The 18,062-nt window shown below is 41.9% G+C and overlaps 1 protein-coding gene across 2 annotated transcripts in view; it reads right to left on the bottom strand.

Annotated features, from left to right (window-relative positions):
- Positions 1-18,062, bottom strand: part of RGS14 (regulator of G protein signaling 14) — a 152,188-nt gene that overhangs the window by 64,235 nt on the left and 69,891 nt on the right. For both annotated transcript variants that reach the window (XM_089671123.1, XM_089671124.1), the window contains one exon: positions 10,836-10,857. In XM_089671123.1, coding sequence (XP_089527249.1) covers positions 10,836-10,857 — 22 coding nt within the window. The remainder of the gene's footprint in view (positions 1-10,835; positions 10,858-18,062) is intronic.

The following is an 18,062-nucleotide window of genomic DNA, read 5'->3' as shown; positions in this document are numbered from 1 at the left end:
ATTTTTAACTGGTTCTCACTGACGTGGCACATATATGAGACCTCTCAATGTGTGGACTGTATCACGAAGTGGCCACATATATGTGTCCATTTGTAAGCAATTTATTGTGCTGAGAGCACGTTCCCTGTGCACTCCCAGCACAGCATCTAACATCTAACGGAAAGCTCCCAATGAATACGAACCCAATGTAATCATGAGCTTTCCGATCATGTGACCGCTGTTACAGGCAATCACAGCGATCTCATGATCGGAATGTCCCTGCCATTCCGATCCAGTTAAAGGACTTGGGAGGTGACAGTGGGAAGGGGTTACTCGAATAGGGAATGTTTAGAACACCAGTCACGTTTTTATAGCTGTCTGTGTTTTCTAGTCATGGAGATACCAGTTACCCAAATGTTTTTCATCCTGATGTCTCCCCAGTGTCTGCCCAACAGAGACACAGTAGGCATTAAAATACATGATAGAAGTTCTAGCCCTTTACTTTAATGTTCCCTCTAACATACGCACATACTCACCTTTCCTTTACCCCCCATTACTTTGTTCAGCCACCAAGATCAAGAAAATACATGGCACTTCTGGGTATAAGGGAACATGTGTGACTCAGAGCTTTTCTTTCTGTTAGTTGCTGAACAGTGTGGCAAGGGACCAAAAAATGTTTGTTCTGCTGGGAAGGGGGAATTGTTTGGCCCATTTGCTATTTAGGTCTGAATTAAATATTTTATTATTAATATTATTTGTATTATTATTTAGTTTATTATTTACAGTGCTTTGAAAAAGTATTCATACCCCTGGAAATTTTTCTACATTTTGTCATGCTACAACTAAAATGTAAATGTATTTTTGGGGGATTTTATGTGATAGACCAACACAAAGTGGCACATTGCGAAATGGAAGGAAAATGATGAATGGTTTTAAACATTTTTTACAAATAAATATCTGAAAAGAGTGGCGAGCATTTGTATTCAGCCCCCGTTACTCTGATACCCTAACTAAAATCTAGTGGAACTAGTGCTTTCAAAAGTCACCTAATTAGTAAATAGAATCCACCTGTGTGTTATTTAATCTCTGTTTAAACACAGCGGTTCTCTGAAGCTCTCAGAGGTTTGTTAGAGAACATTAGTGAACAAACAGCATCATGAAGGCAAAGGAACACACCAGACAGGTCAGGGATAAAATTGTGGAGAAGTTTAAAGCAGAGTTAGGTTATAAAATAAATATCCAAAGCATTGAACATCTCACAGAGCACTGTTCAATCCAAATCAAAGAAACAGCCAAGAGGCCCATGGTAACTCTGGGGGAGCTGCAGAGATCCACAGCTCAGGTGAGAGAATCTGTCCACAGGACAACAATTAGTCGTGCACTCCACAAATCTGGCCTTTATGGAAGAGTGGCAAGAAGAAAGCCATTGTTGAAAGAAAGCCATAAGAAACCCTGTTTGCAGTTTGCTAGAAGCCATGTTGGGGACACAGCAAACATGTGGAAGAAGGTGTTCTGGTCAGATTAGACCAACATTTTACTTTTTGGCCTAAAAGCAAAATGCTATTTGTGGCGGAAAACTAACACTGCACATCATCCTCAACACACCGTCCCCACCGTGAAACGTGGTGGCATCATCATGTTGCAGAGATGTTTTACTTCAGCAGGGACAGGCAAGCTGGTCAGAGTTGATGGGAAGATGGATGGAGCCAAATACAGTGCATTCTTAGAAGAAAACATGTTAGAGTCTGCAAAAAACTTGAGTCTGAGGCAGAGGTTCAACTTCCAGCAGGACAACTACCCTAAACATACAGCCAGAGATACAAAAGAATGGTTTAGATCAAAGCATACTCATGTGTTAGAATTTCCCAGTCAAAGTCCAGACCTAAATCCAATTGAAAATTGCTGTTCTCAGACGCTCTCCATCCAATCTGACAGAGCTTGAGCTATTTTGCAAAGAAGAATGGGCAAAAACGTCACTCTCTAGATAGGTAGAGACATCCCCAAAAAGACTTGCAGCTGTAATTGCAGTGAAAGGTGGTTCTATAAAGTATTGACTCAGGGGGGCTGAATACAAATGCACACCAAACCTTTCACATATTTATTTGTAAAAAATGTTGAAAACCATTTATCATTTTCCTTCCACTTCACAATTATGTGCCATTTTGTGTTGGTCTATCACATAAAATCCCAATCAAATATACAGTCAGGTCCATAAATATTGGGACATTGACACAATTCTAACATTTTTGGCTCTATACACCACCACAATGGATTTGAAATGAAACGAACAAGATGTGCTTTAACTGCAGACTGTCAGCTTTAATTTGAGGGTATTTACATCCAAACCAGGTGAATGGTGTAGGAATTACAACAGTTTGCATATGTGCCTCCCACTTGTTAAGGGATCAAAAGTAATGGGACAGAATAATAATCATAAATCAAACTTTCACTTTTTAATACTTGTTTTCAAATCCTTTGCAGTCAATTACAGCCTGAAGTCTGGAACGCATAGACATCACCAGATGCTGGGTTTCATCCCTGGTGATGCTCTGCCAGGCCTCTACTGCAACTGTCTTCAGTTCCTGCTTAATCTTGGGGCATTTTCCCTTCAGTTTTGTCTTCCGCAAGTGAAATGCATGCTCAATCGGATTCAGGTCAGGTGATTGACTTGGCCATTGCATAACATTCCACTTCTTTCCCTTAAAAAACTCTTTGGTTGCTTTTGCAGTATGCTTTGGGTCATTGTTCATCTGCACTGTGAAGCTGCGTCCAATGAGTTCTGAAGCATTTGGCTGAATATGAGCAGATAATATTGCCCGAAACACTTCAGAATTCATCCTGCTGCTTTTGTCAGCAGTCACATCATCAATAAATACAAGAAGCCATACATGCCCACGCCATGACACTACCACCACCATGCTTCACTGATGAGGTGGTATGCTTAGGATCATGAGCAGTTCCTTTCCTTCTCCATACTCTTCTCTTCCCATCACTCTGGTATAAGTTGATCTTGGTCTCATCTGTCCATAGGATGTTGTTCCAGAACTGTGAAGGCTTTTTTAGATGTCGTTTGGCAAACTCTAATCTGGCCTTCCTGTTTTTGAGGCTCCCCAATGGTTTACATCTTGTGGTGAACCCTCTGTATTCACTCTGGTGAAGTCTTCTCTTGATTGTTGACTTTGACACACATACACCTACCTCCTGGAGAGTGTTCTTGATCTGGCCAACTGTTGTGAAGGGTGTTTTCTTCACCAGGGAAAGAATTCTTCGGTCATCCACCACAGTTGTTTTCCGTGGTCTTCTGGGTCTTTTGGTGTTGCTGAGCTCACCGATGCGTTCCTTCTTTTTAAGAATGTTCCAAAGAGTTGTTTTGGCCACGCCTAATGTTTTTGCTATCTCTCTGATGGGTGTGTTTTTGTTTTTTCAGCCTAATGATGGCTTGCTTCACTGATAGTGACAGCTCTTTGGATCTCATCTTGAGAGTTGACAGCAACAGATTCCAAATGCAAATAGCACTCTTGAAATGAACTCTGGACCTTTTATCTGCTCATTGTAATTGGGATAATGAGGGAATAACACACACCTGGCCATGGAACAGCTGAGAAGCTAATTGTCCCATTACTTTTGCTCCCTTAACAAGTGGGAGGCACATATGCAAACTGTTGTAATTCCTACACCGTTCACCTGATTTGGATGTAAATACCCTCAAACTAAAGCTGACAGTCTGCAGTTAAAGAACATCTTGTTTGTTTCATTTCAAATCCATTGTGGTGGTGTATAGAGCCAAAAATGTTAGAATTGTGTCGATGTCTCAATATTTATGGACCTGACTGTATTTACATTTTTGGTTGCAACATGACAAAATCTGGAAAATTTCAAGGGGTATGAATACTTTTTCAGGGCATTATGTTATATATTTATTTAGGCAAACTTTAATACTATTGCTGGTAGGTTTTAGGAAGATCATAAGGTGTATCGTAAGTATAGGGTGTATTTTTTTTCTCTAGAATTCACTTAATACAGAACTCACTATGTCTAATAATTAGCATTTTCATTTTCCTATAGCTTTGCTGCAACAGTGTATCTACAGGAAAACAAGAAAGTAAATGGATAGTTACAATAAGACCTTCGATTGTGAGCTCCTTGAGGACAGGGACTGATGTGAATGTATGATATATGTAAAGCGTTGCGCAAATTGATGGCACTATATAAGTACGTGTAATAAATAAATAAAATAAATAAATACTACATTCTATGTATAGAAAAGCTAGTTAATAGGAGAAAGTGAATGTTGTTTTCTCAGGTTACATGCCTCTTTGCTCATGTTGTGTTTGACCTTCCTACAGTGCATATCAATATAATTAGAATGTTTATATCATTTGTCCTGATATACTGGTAATAATTGTCAGATGGTTTTAAAATGATGTGTTCCGCTTGGCATGACTCCTTTAAAAACACTGATAAGGCAGAAAGGTAATTCAGTAATGCTACTTCTCTAGTATCATATGACAAACAAAGGAAATTCATGTTTAAAAGAGGACTGGGGGCTCTCCAGCCACTGGGAAAGTAAACATCCTAGCTTTTAGGTAGTGGCCTGATTACAAATCTGCTTTATTGTAGCTGTATGGTAAATATTTCTTGATGTTTGAGCAAATCTAAACCCATGAAAACATAAATGTAATATACTGCAGCTTACCAGTCCTTTGATGTTGTGGCTGCATTAGTTTTCTTTACTTAGACCTTAATTTTCACCTGTTAATCCTGTGAATAACACACCTCCTATCCTGATTGGGTGGCTATGCTTATTGTATCTCTGGAGGGAGCTATGATTGTCACCCTAGGACAGGACTATAAAAATATATCTTCCGAGGAGTGCGCATGCGCGGGTGGCCGACACGCATGGTCCAGTGCTAGTTCCGCACATCCCCCGGTACTAAATAAGCCCTTACATGGGCACCAAGCCCCATGGACAACGGGACCTTCTCCGGTCCGGGTCGGGAACCCCGGAGCCGTGCTATAATGCCAGGACAGACAGCAGGGAGGGGCCGTGGCGGCACCCAGCACCTGATCCCTGTGGTAAACAGGGGAGTTAAGATGGCGCCCGGCTCAGCTCCTGCGGCCTCCACTGCATCCCTGCACCTCTCCCCCAGTGGGCAAAACTTGGCCCTACTACAGCTACTGGCCAGGATCGGGCCACGGTATACTCTTCTACTGGAGTGAGTGACCCTCAACGCCCCCCCCAATCGCCTCCTAGCCCTATTATATTGAGTCCCAGGCTTCGGCCTGCTCACTAGGCCAAGACTCCCCTGTGTCTTCTCCCTTAGATAATGAGATGCCAGTTATCTTTTTTAGCCAGAGCAGCGGCTTGGAACCTGACCCTGATAGCCCTGAGCACTCGCCAACACTCCCTCCGGCTCCACCAAAATACTCAGGAGATGTGACCCTAATCTCTAGTTTTGCTGATTTACTGCAACGCGAATTGGATAGAGCTATTACTAGATTGGCGGCTGATCTCAAGCAATATTTCCAGAAATTAGGCCAATGCCTGGACAGTATTGAATCTAAGGTCGATGCGACAGCCCACAATGTATCCCAAAATTCCAATATGATTAACAACTTACAGGATCGGTTGGAGGAAGCTTATTTTAAAATTGATGATCTGGAGAACCGGGCCAGACACTATAATTTCCATATCCAAGGGCTTCCTGAATCAATCAAAGAGCTGGCTAGTTGTGCCCAATCCCTCATGCGATCCGCGATGCCTGACATTGATGATCTTCATACAGAAATTGATCGTATACATAAAGCATTAATCCCTCCTAGACAGGGTGGGACTCCTAGGGATATTATTGTTAAACCACATTTTTTCCGTGTCAAGGAAGCGGTCATAAAATATAGTAGAGAAACTCTGGAGTTGGAACTTGCGGGACATAAAATACAAGTATTTGCGGTTGTTTCTCCGACCACTATCCAGAAGCAGAGGTCTATGAAGCCACTACTTTCCCACTTAGTGCGGAGGGATATCCATTATTGGTGGGCCTACCCTTTTTGCCTACAATTTACCTATAATGGAAAGCCTTATGGGTTCTCTACATTACATGAAGGCGAAGGACTTCTTCTTCAACTAGGCATCGTTTCCAATAGTCCTTCCACATAGTCCACCTCATTCTCCACCAGGAACTGCCTCTTGTCCTCCGCCACTTTCACCATTGTGGTCTGCTTCAATTTCCAGGAAGACAAAATAGCCTAAAAAAACTTCTTGAGGTTTACATTTTGATTTGCAGGCTTTGTAATATGGTCTACTAGCATGTGGTGGCTTCTCAGTGGTTCCCTTGGGAACATTAGTCGCCATTGTTAGGTTGTTTTGGGAGGAGTGGGGGAGGAAAGAATAGTAAAGGGAGGAGGGGGAGGGTACGGTAATACAATTTTTTTTTTTGGCCATTTGTGCTGTTGCGATATGTCTGTCTGCTGACTATGGTGTTTGTGGGATTCGGTTACTTTAATATTGCATTATGTTGATATTGGGTTGTTTGTTCTTTTTTGTGCCGGGGGGTGTCTATGGGCCCTCCTAGATTTGGAAGACTCTCCCCTGAGTTGTTTCTCTGGGTAGATCCATTCCTTTACAAGGCTTTAGTCCTGACATTTCTGGTTTACTGTTTGGTTTGATTATATTATTATGTGTAATACCAACTGTTAATGGATATGAGGATTTGTGTATTCCGAGTGTCTACTTTCACTTCTTTTTTTTGGACTATTTCTTTTTTTCTCTTTTTTTCTAGAGAGTCAGCCGTCCTTATTCCTGGTTACCCTGGATAATTCCTGTGCTCAGGGAGTGGATAGCTCTCATCAAATATAGTGCATCAGTTGTTGACCATGTCTCCTCAACGGTCTGACAGCGTGGTTATCCGATTACTGTCTCACAATGTTCAGGGGTTCAATGCTCCTTCCAAGCGTATTAAGGCCTTTAATTCATACCGCTCTTTTGGGGCGGATATTGTAACCCTCCAGGAGACACATTTACCCCACGATATGTCCACAAAGACTATCCCCTTTGTTACTTTGCTAATGGCACAGAGAAGAAACAAGGGGTAGCCCTTTTGTTATTCCGCCGTTTGTCATTCACTGAATCCAAAATTATCAGGGATCGGGAGGGATGGTATCTTCTGGTGAAAGGTCTCTTGGGCAGAAACTTACTCACATTTTTGAGCATAAACAGAATCCCGATCCAGTTTTATTAGTTAAACTTGACCAAGCCTGGTTGGAACTTAACCTATGCCTTACCACTACCGCTGATAAACAGTTACGATGGTTTAACCATAAATTTTTCACTTGGAGAGACAGGTTGGGCACTCTATTAGCATGCAAGCTATCTCCAAAACATTCTCAAGTGGCTCTGTCTCAAGATCCCAGTAAGATTCTCCAAAAGTTTCATTCTTTCTATTCTTATCTATACTGTTCACCTCAGAGGGACATCTCTTCATCTTCTGACAATTTCCTGAGCTCTGTTATTCTTCCTTATCTTCAAGAAGCCCATAGAGACTTAATGGAACAGCCTTGCGAGGAAATTCGGAATGCCTTGAAAACCCTCGCTCCTCATAAATCCCCAGGACCAGATGGCATTCCTCATATTTATTATAAAGCTTTCCCTGACCTCCTGATTCCACATATGGCCCACTATTTTAATTATCTACGAGATGGGGGAGTGGTGCCTCCTAATGAAAATAAACCCAACAAAAATGCTACTGTAGTTTCTAATTATCGTCCTAGCTCCTTAATTAATTGTGATCTCAAGATCCTTACTAAAGTTTTTGCACTACACCTCCATAAATTTTTAGCCCTTTATATTCATGATGATCAATCAGGATTTATTAGCGGTCGACAAACACTGGATCTAATTCGTCGAACTTTGGCTCTGCTGTCAGCTGTACAATCCAATCGGGCAAATCCTAACCGAGGGAAGTCCTACTGTTATCGTTAGATCTCCATAAAGCATTCGACAGTTTATCTTGGGACTATCTTTTTCAGATGTTGGGTATGTTTGGGTTTGGCCCTTCTTTTTTGACTTTAGTGCGGGCTCTCTATTCTAATCCTGCAGCTCAGGTCTCCATTCGTGGATACAAATCAGCCTCTCTGTCTATCGAGAGAGGTACTAGACAGGGCTGCCCCGTTTCCCCTCTACTTTTCGGACTGGTAATGGAACCACTTGCTATTGCTATCCATTCTGATCCTACTATTTCTGGTATCTACTGTGGCCAACAAGATCATAAATGTGTCTTATTTGCTGACGATGTCCTTATGTATATATCTACCCCTCGAACATCTCTACCTAGCCTCCTCCATTTATTTCATCGATTTTCTGTGGCCTCGGGTCTTACTCTTAATTCCTCTAAAACAATTGCTTTAAATATTTCCTTATCTAATTCGGAGGTTCTATATCTTCGGGACAACTTTGATTTTCAATGGGCCCCCAATTTTCTTCCTTATTTGGGGATTCATCTCACAAGCTCTCTCTCGTCGCTATATAAGGCTAATTACCCCCCTCTCTTTAAACGACTTAAGACTGACTTGCATGATTGGGAGGATCTTCATTTATCCTGGTTTGGTAGAATTCATTCCATCAAGATGACCTTTCTACCAAGACTATTATATTATTTTTGGACTTTGCCGATCATGCTACCCAGACGGGAACTTTTACTTTTACAAGCAGCAGTCTCTAGATTTATATGGAGAAGCAAACGTCCTCGGGTTAATAAATCAACTTCATTTTCCCTAAAAAAAGCATGGCGGTTTGGGACTTCCTAATCTTATGACTTATTTTTAGGCGGCTCAGAAAACACAGCTCTCTTGTACTACCGCTAGGGGCTATATACCTCAGTGGGTTGGCACTGAGGCCCTATCTTGCCGTCCCTATGCTATTGGCTCCCTCATGTAGCTTCCCAGTCGGTTGCGTCTTCCTATCCTTTGCCCTACGTTATCCTATACTTTAACGGTCTGGGATAGATGGCGGGCCCGCAAACCTCTATTATCTCTACATACCCCTCTTAGCTCCAGTCTTTTGTAACCCTGAGTTTATTCCTGGTCTAACACCATGTGTGTTTCAATGGTGGATCAACAAGGGTTTTTTGCATTTTGGGGACTATTTGGATGGAGTTCGTCCTCGTTCTCTCCAATATTTTCGGAAAAAATGTCAGATGCCCTCCAGTGAAATGTTTCGATATCATCAAATTATATCTTTTATCACCAGTAAACTCAAATTAATAATAGATTTGGACACTTGGCGGACTACAACTAATGCTTTATCTAAAATTTCAATTAATACTACACTTATTGAATCTAACTATAAAACACTTCTTCTATGGTATTTAGTTCCTACACGTCTTGCTAAAATGTACCCGTCTGTGTCACCCAGCTGTTTTCAACACTGCAGACAAGAGGGTACTATGCTTCACATATGGTGGAAATGTCTTGTGGTGAATAGAATTTGGATCGGTTTAGTTAACTTCATTTAATCAGTAATGGGAATTAATATATGCAGATCACCTGAAGTAGCCTTATTTCATCTATTGCCCACTGATATTCCTAAGAAATCAGTTAAATTAATTCTTTATCTTTTGTTGGCGGCAAGAATTGCTATAGCTAGACATTGGAGACAGTCAACAATTCTGCTAGACTTAGTCAAACAGAAACTTAATTGGATTATGATTAATGATAAACTAACTAGTATCATTAACAATAATACCTCTAAATTTGAGCACACATGGGAACCATGGATTAGGTATATCTTTATTATTTAATTGACCTTTCTTTCTTTTTTTCTTTCTTTCTCTTCTTTTCCAATTTATTCTTTACACTCTTCTTTGATTCTTTTTTTATTTTCGGTTTCTCTATTTTTGTTATTTGGTTATATGATACTGCCCACACCTATTTGATTGATGAAATAATTGCTTAAACTCGACTATACCCTATTGGGGTTTATGGTTTATTGTTTACCAGATTATTGGTGAATGTATTATGTGCCTATATATTCCATGATTCTGATTGTTTTGCTACAACTCATCATGTGGGTGGGTTATGATTTCTATATTTCTGTATACTGTTTTTTACAGATTTTCAATAAAAATATTGAAATATAAAAATATATATCTGCAGATTACAGATAGTTTAAAAGTAAGATAACACTGTCTGTGCCTTAATTTGATGGTGTCAAGGGCACTGCATTTCTGGCAAGATTAACAGGTACCTTCTGTAACTGCTGAAATCGTTTTTAACCTGAAAATGAATAAACTGTAAATGCAGAAACCACATAGCTGGGATATATTTTAAGGTTAGGAAAGCCTTTAATTAGTGATTGAAATATTTTGGGGTCTTGTTTCTGAAGCTAAACCACTATATATTTTATTATGACACCCACAGCTGATTTTCTAATAGTTAAAGTGGAATTTTACTCTCTCAATCAACATTGACTATTTTTATTACTTATGCTGCTAACATTACTAAATTGATAGGAAATCATATTATATTACTTGTTTTAGACATCCCTGGAGTCTTCAGGTGGGGAAGAGGGGGTTTCTAAGCTAAGCACGCCCTCCTTACTGCATGCCTGAGCTAAGGGCAGATGGATTATAGGAAGTAAATACTACATGAATCATTTGCCCTTACTAAAGATGGCCATGGCCAGAAATGCTAGGGTGTGTTTTTAAAAATGATTTTTCAGCAAAATAAAGCATGGAGACATGGATGGATGAGTGAGTTTGATTTGAATATTAAAAATTTAATTAATGGCATCTTTGGTTTGTAATGCTTAATGCAGTGTAGTTACACTTTAATGAAATCCATGTGTAGCGGGGGTGACTCACCTCCATCAGATGCAGCCAGCACCTAAAAGAGGAACATAAGAGAGGATTACAAAAAAAAATGAGACAAGGTTCTTCCTCTTACATACAAAAAGTACATAAATCCACATTTAAAATGGGAAGTTGACTTGTATATGTCATGACTACTTTTGACAGCAGTATATCCAGATTCTGTTACTGCTCAGACAGTGCAGGAAGTGCATGAACCTACCTGCACAACCTCCCAAACCCACCTGTCACAGCAGAATGGCACAGGGGAAAGCATCACCTCAAACTCTAAGGCCTTTCATTAACCAAAACAAAAACCAGGCTGTCATTTGAGATCATACTAGGCACATGTGAATGAAGAAAATCTTTTTATCGGGGTCCACCCCTTTATCACCAACCAACTGTTATGTTACTCCTGTTGTGAAAAGCAAAATCAGAGGGCATTATGAACTTAACACCCCACAAATCTACCGGAAAAATAGATAGCTGCATGCTACCTTAGATATAGGCAATCTCATTTTCTGTCCCCATGCCCCTTACCCTTTAGTTCTGCATTTGGACTACCTAAAGTTGTCCATTAATGATATGGCAAAGAAAAAGTAAAAGTAAAAAAAAAAATATTTGTACTGTTGCTGCTCCTTTTTACTCGGGTTTATAGGGCTTAAATTCATTAATGCTTATACCAAAATTGCACAAATTCCAAAAGTCATGTAGTCAAATAGGCCAAAAAACTATACTTGGTTTCTAACTTTTTGGAACTTACTTCTCATCAGAAAAACAGGTCCCCTATTTACTGAATTATGTTCTGTTTTGTTAGGTATATACAGTATGTACTTTTTTCTAACATGTACATTAAGTACAGAGTAGTAGAGATCATAAACAGTTTTAAAAACATGTTTATCAAGATTAACCATTTTAAAATGATGACTTGGAGGTATTCTCTATTAGCCATGGACCCCTAATAATCTGATGATCAGTTTAGCACTCGGCAGTCTAGGACTGTGTAGGAGTTTGGTTTCTACAGTTAATAAAGCAATGTATTATTCATTGCATTCATATGGCCATTTGTTTATGTAGCCCTTGGTCCTCTGCTGCACTGGTCCTCAGCGATGCTCTGTCTGGCAGCAGGGATTGGGCTATTATCACTGCTGCTGTCCTGCACCTCCTCTTCTCCTCTCAAGCTGTCAGGGACAGGAGTAACTGTGTGAGAAGAGAAAGGACAGAGGACACTGATGCTGCAGAGCTGTATGTAGCTTGTGCAAACCACGCTCACCACCCAGGAACACAAAGAGGAAGAGGAAACTGAGCTGCTATGCATCCTGAGAATGACAAGAGTCTTCAGGATCTAAGACTTCAGGAGAATGCACTCTCCAGAGAGATTGAGCATGTGCTTTAGATTTGCTATAAAATTACAGATTCCAGCATCACCGGAGCTCTGGAGAGAGAAAAAGAAAGGACAGTTTCTGGGCTAGGGACAGTCACAGAGAGGATGTGATGGAAGACACACAATGTAAGAGGCTGCTGTTTGGTCAGTTTACCACAGTGTCAGGGATGCAAGGAGGCTAAATAGCGGACATCCCTTGATCTGTGAGAACACCACTGTTGAGTCTGATTTTGCCAACTGGTGATTAGAAGGACGTTACTGCTGACGACACTGCTGAGCCCCGGATGAAAAGTGGGATGAGCCAAGTCAACACCAAAGGAGCTGGCGAGAGGCCGTTGGCTATACGCTACCACACCTTAGTTAATAGTGCTTTAAATGGTGGTCTGCCTGCCTACTGTGTCATGTAATCCACCCACTCACTAGCTTGCTATGTAACATAATACTGCCCACCTGTTGTGTTCGACATGATTCACACATGGGGAACTTCTCCACTGTGTGTGTAAGTAAGCATATACCCTTACTAAATGGACAAGACTCCCTCCCCCCATCATGTGTAAGGGGGACTGATGAGCTGACATGTGCCAACCAAATGTAGCTCTACCCCCAAAAGGTGCTGCTTGGTTATTTGGGTTCTCTATTCTATGCCGTGACTTCAAGAACGACCTCAGCCCCTCTGACACATCTGGTTGTATGAAAGTTACTGCAAGCACTTAGAAAGATACAAGCATAGATACCTTTAACTTGGTTGTGAATTAATACCAGGAAATAGACACAAGACTATTTAGTGGTAAGTGAACTCAATGTTTTGGTATGGGTTAATGTAAATGGTGGTTTAGGCATAAAGGAACACACAGAAGGTAGGTTCAGATATCGTCCTCTAGACAGTATAATCACTATGTCAAAGTAACTTAGAATAGAGTTCTGTACCACTAGACTGGCAGGAATCAGCAATTCAACAATGTCAACAATAAACAGTGCATATAAGTATTAACTACACTGTGAATAATAATACTAGAACTAGTCTAGAGTGCACAATGTCCTCTGAGAGATACCTCTTAGCATAAATAATAAGTGAAGGTCTCTGTGTAGCAGCTGAAAAGGGGCAGTCTTTTGTCCTAACTCTTCAGCTGGCTAGCGTTGGGGCCCAGTCTCTCTAGCAGCAGATAGTAAATCCCCACAGCAGCAGTTCACCAGTCCCAGCAAAACTGCAGCTCACAAACAGCAGTTATTCCACTCGCTATTCTCAGCCCAGGTAACTCTGTCTGTCGGCACCCCCAAACTCAATACTCCAGATCTTGCTCAGACCACCGATATAAAGCAGTGATGGAGCACACTGAACAACGGTGTACACGCTCTAATCTCCCTCATGGCAAGCCTATTGCTGTCTCACTTTGGGAACTGTAGTCCAATGGTCCATAAGAGCCCATAGTATGACTCCCTTCCTGAAACTCAATTCCCACTTTCGATTGTGGCCAGCATAGAGGTCTCTTTAATTTTTTAGGCTTTTCTGCTCCCTCTACTGGCTGGAGGCAGGCAATGTTGCTAGGTCAACATGAAGAGTTTAGTGAAAGCATGGAGAGCAGCTGCAGCAAAGTTTTTCTCTCACTCTCAATTCTTATCCAAGCACCTGGCTACATAAGTAAAAGTTTAAAAGAAAAAAAGTAAAGAAATGTGTTTTGAGACATTTAATTTAATATGCTGTATTTTAATGGCCTTTTGAAGCAGTGTGTTCACAAATACTTTAACCCTGTGTAGTGCTTACCCCCGGCAGGGCCGTTGAAAATTAATCATGTCTCCCTTACCTGCTCAGAGGCTGCCAGGCCCAGGTAACAGTTCCAAAGCACACTTACAAACACATGCTCAATCTAGGGGACGTCTTTTTGTAGATTTATTGCAATAATTAAACAGGAGAGAAAGGTGCAAGATACTCCAGCAGGTACAGGAAGACAGATTTACAGTACAAGCAAAAATCCTTTAGCAGCAGTCTTAAATATTGCTGGAGGTAGAGGGGGTAGCCAGTCCATCTGAGACTCTGTATAAGCAGTCGCAGTCCTTGTAGCAACCTCTTGAATTCAACCCCTAAAGCACAGGCACACCTGGAGTCCCAGGCAAAAAGGTCCTACTCTCAATGTCCAAGGACAGTTCAACCAGCTTCCAGGCAACACTCTTCAGTGAAATAGGGTCCTTCTCCAGCCCAGCTCCCTAAGGTAGTGTCCTCCAGCAAGTTTCCCTAAATCCAGGTTTCTCCAGGCCCTCAGCCAAGCACATGCTGAAACTCAGCTGTAACAGCTCTTCAGTAACACAGGCTGTCTCCCAGGGGCACAGGCCCCAGTAAAAAGAGAACTCTAAACAAGCCTTCCCCAACATTATCTTCTCCCCAACCACCCTCTGGGCATCCCCTCACAGGGATTGTCTGAGGCCATATTTATTTATTTATTTCAGGTACTTATATAGCGCCGTCCATTTACGCAGCGCTTTACATATATATTGTACATTCACATCAGTCCCTAACCCTCAAGGGGTGTACAATCTAAGGTCCCTAACTCATATTCATACACACATATACTAGGGCCAATTTAGACAGGATCCAATTAACCTACCAGCATGTCTGTGGAGTGGGAGGAAACCGGAGTACCCAGAGGAAACCCACACAGGCACAGGGAGAACATGCAAACTCCAGGCAGGAGGTGCCATGGCTGGGATTTGAACCAATGACCCTACTACTGCCAGACAGAAGTTCTAACCATTTAGCCACTGTGCTGCCCAGACCTATATAGCCTATATAGCCTATTTGCTGACCCTTCTGCTCTATTTTTTAAAGCTTATTCTCTTCCAGAAGCAGGCAGGAGCAATCAACCCCCAGGATTAGGGATCAACCTGACCAGACCTGAAAAATAAATTGCTTCTCCACTGAATACAGCAGAACCAAAAACTAGAGTATGCATACACTGCAGAATAATGCAAACATTTGAAAGCTGCATAAATATAAACTGCAGCTCAATCAGGGTAAAATTGTGGCTGCACAGCATAGTCTCATAGTATATCATAGCATATTATATAGCATAGTATATACCACCAGAGAATCTAGCTGAGAATCACTACAGTTACTTGTGATAATCCCCATAAACAGCATCCCTCTCAGTGAAGTCCAGGGTACCGCTGGCAACACAGGTAACCAGCTGGAGCAATCCAAGGCTCAAGGACAAAAGGGCCACCCCACTAGAACTGCAGTACTCTGGGAGCAATTGGAGAAAAGTTCCTCACAGCAGCTGGGGTTTTTGAAGAAGCTGTGTGCTTTTAGATACTGGGCCAGATACGTGCACACCAGTTCTAACAGTGGAGGGCCTTTTACCTGGCTGTAGATCACTTGCTTAGCTACTTCTGCCTTATCAGGTGTTGCTTCTCTGAGCTCCTGACGGAGGGAAACTGAGAAAATTACACTGTGTGGGCATGTTTAGAAAAACATGGGGTCATGGGAATTTAAGGAGTTAAAGGTGCCTATGCCTAATGTGTAATTGTAATTGGGCACACCACTACAAAAATTGAATTTGAAGTGGAATATAGAAAAAAACTAATTTACAGTTTTTTGAAAAAGAGATTAGAAATAAGAGCATCTATATTCCTCCAATTAAATTTCAAAATAGAAATCCAAACATATTCTATTTGGTCTCCATTAATGACCATAGTAAGGAAACCATATCTAACGCAACCCACGCAGGAGCTGCTGGTTATGTCGGGTCCTCTGTTCTTACTTTGACCTTGGCAAATACCTGAGCACCACTGGCACTCGGGTGTACATTTGTAGAGATAAATTAATACTTTTTTAATACCTTAGGGTCACCCTAAAGTGATTATAACAGATAGATTTTTCAGCATATACTACAACAAAGCTTCACTTGATTTGGTTATGGTGATACCATAAACTCAAACAAGACCAGCATAAACTGTAGCTCTACTCACAAACAAGTGGTAAAAGGCAACAACAAACAGGTACCAAACAGATCAGGACTACATTGCCTAAAGACTCTTGAAATGAGTGAGCTAATCTTAGGCCTTTGCAACAAAGAACTGGTAGTGTGCTGAAAACTGCACTCAAGAGCAACTAAACTATGTACAGTCTCTAGGTTTAATTTTCTGCCGGTTACGTTGGGGCCCTTGAAGATTTATGGAAGGTGGATATCCCTGCACTCAGTGAGCAATCTCTAGGAAACAATAAGCTCCCAGTGTGGGAGGGGCCAGACAAAGGATTAAGCTTTAAGTTTCTGTGGTATGCTCTGGCTGACAAGACTAATTCTGCTCAGTAGCCAACAGATAGGAAGTAGCAGTAGAAGCAAAGGGCAGTATATCCTAATAAAAGCGCAACAAAAAGGTCTGTAATACGTCAATGACCCACTCACCAGCTCCCATTTGTCTGTTGTAGCAGGCTGTCTTACAATAGAGGGAATCACCTTTAAGATGGCATTGATTTTAGGAGTCTTCCTGCAGTGATCAGATGAAATATTGGACTCTGTGGCATAGAGGGGTCTCTGGTTAAGCAGTAGTAACAAACAGCTAGACTGGGCACTATGCGCCAAAACCCTCTGGTGACACAAGCATTAGGCTTCTGTGCAGGACTTGACCACAGAAGCCAGCAGCACCCCAACTTTAACTCAGTCCAGCATCTAATCACACATCTCTCTGGAACTGAAAGATCCTGTCATTGATGCAACATCTCTAACTGGCCTCCTCAGCTCTCTCTCTCTGACAAGTCTTTCCCTTCTGCATACATTGACAGCCTTCTCCCAATGGCCTGCTCTTTTCTGGGCTTTTCTATTTATATGGCTTCACCTGCCTCCAGGCACACTGGGTCCTTTATTTTCTTTTTCCTGCAATGTATCAACACTGCTCCTAACCCAAACTACATCTCCCAGCATTCAGTGTGTTATGCTTGAAAGAATCAGGAGCTCTAAGTCCGAATAAGTTCCATCTTGTAATGAAGCAAAAGGAACTAAATTAAGGAAAAGTTAACAATAATAATGCACTATATTGTAAAGCCTGCATAGTTTAATAACAGCAATTCTGGTTACACATACACGATTCAAAACACTGCATGTTTGTTTCTGGGCCGGAGTTACCCCTTACTATTACAGTTGCTGTATTCACTCTGCAATGCAGTCCTACAGAAACCAACTTACAAATCAACCTACCGTATTTGCCGGCGTATAAGACGACTTTTTGACCCTTGAAAATCTTCTCAAAAGTCGAGGGTCGTCTTATATGCCGGTACACATGTTAGGGGGGCTGCGGCATTAAGTACAGGGGTTTGCAGGGGCTGATGTCTCTTACCTGGATCCAGTCCCACAACGATCCGGTCCAGGAAGCGCGGCGTCTCCTTCAGTTCGGCCACTGGATGTTCGTGCGGCTGCTCGGCTCCGCCTCCTCACCGGTGATTGGCCGCCAGAACTGTAGCTCAGGAAAGGCACACAGGCGGCCAATCACCGGCGAGGGGGCGGAGCCGAGCGGCCCCGCAAAAATTGAGTGCCGGAGCAGCAGGTAAGTGTTCTGTGTAGAGGTGCTGCTGCAACCACATATGCTGGCTGCAGCAGCACCATACGAGAACAGGGTCAGCAAGTCTCAGTGGGAGGAATAGTGCCCCATCATTGGTGTCACTGATACCAATGATGGGGCACTATTCCTCCCACTGATACCAACGATGGGGCACTATTCCTCCCACTGACACCAACGATGGGGCACTATTCCTCCCCCCCAATGACACCAACGATGGGGCACTATCCCCCCCCCACTGACACCAACGATGGGGCACTATTCCACCCCCCACTGACACCAATGATGGGGCACTATTCCACCCCTCACTGACA

Source organism: Staurois parvus, unplaced genomic scaffold, assembly GCF_062004578.1.
Source record: "Staurois parvus isolate SC_StPar_1 unplaced genomic scaffold, SC_StPar_1.0 ptg000099l, whole genome shotgun sequence".
Taxonomy (NCBI): domain Eukaryota; kingdom Metazoa; phylum Chordata; class Amphibia; order Anura; family Ranidae; genus Staurois; species Staurois parvus.
The sequence above is the reverse complement of the archived record's forward strand: the minus strand, read 5'-3'. Positions and strand labels throughout refer to the sequence as shown.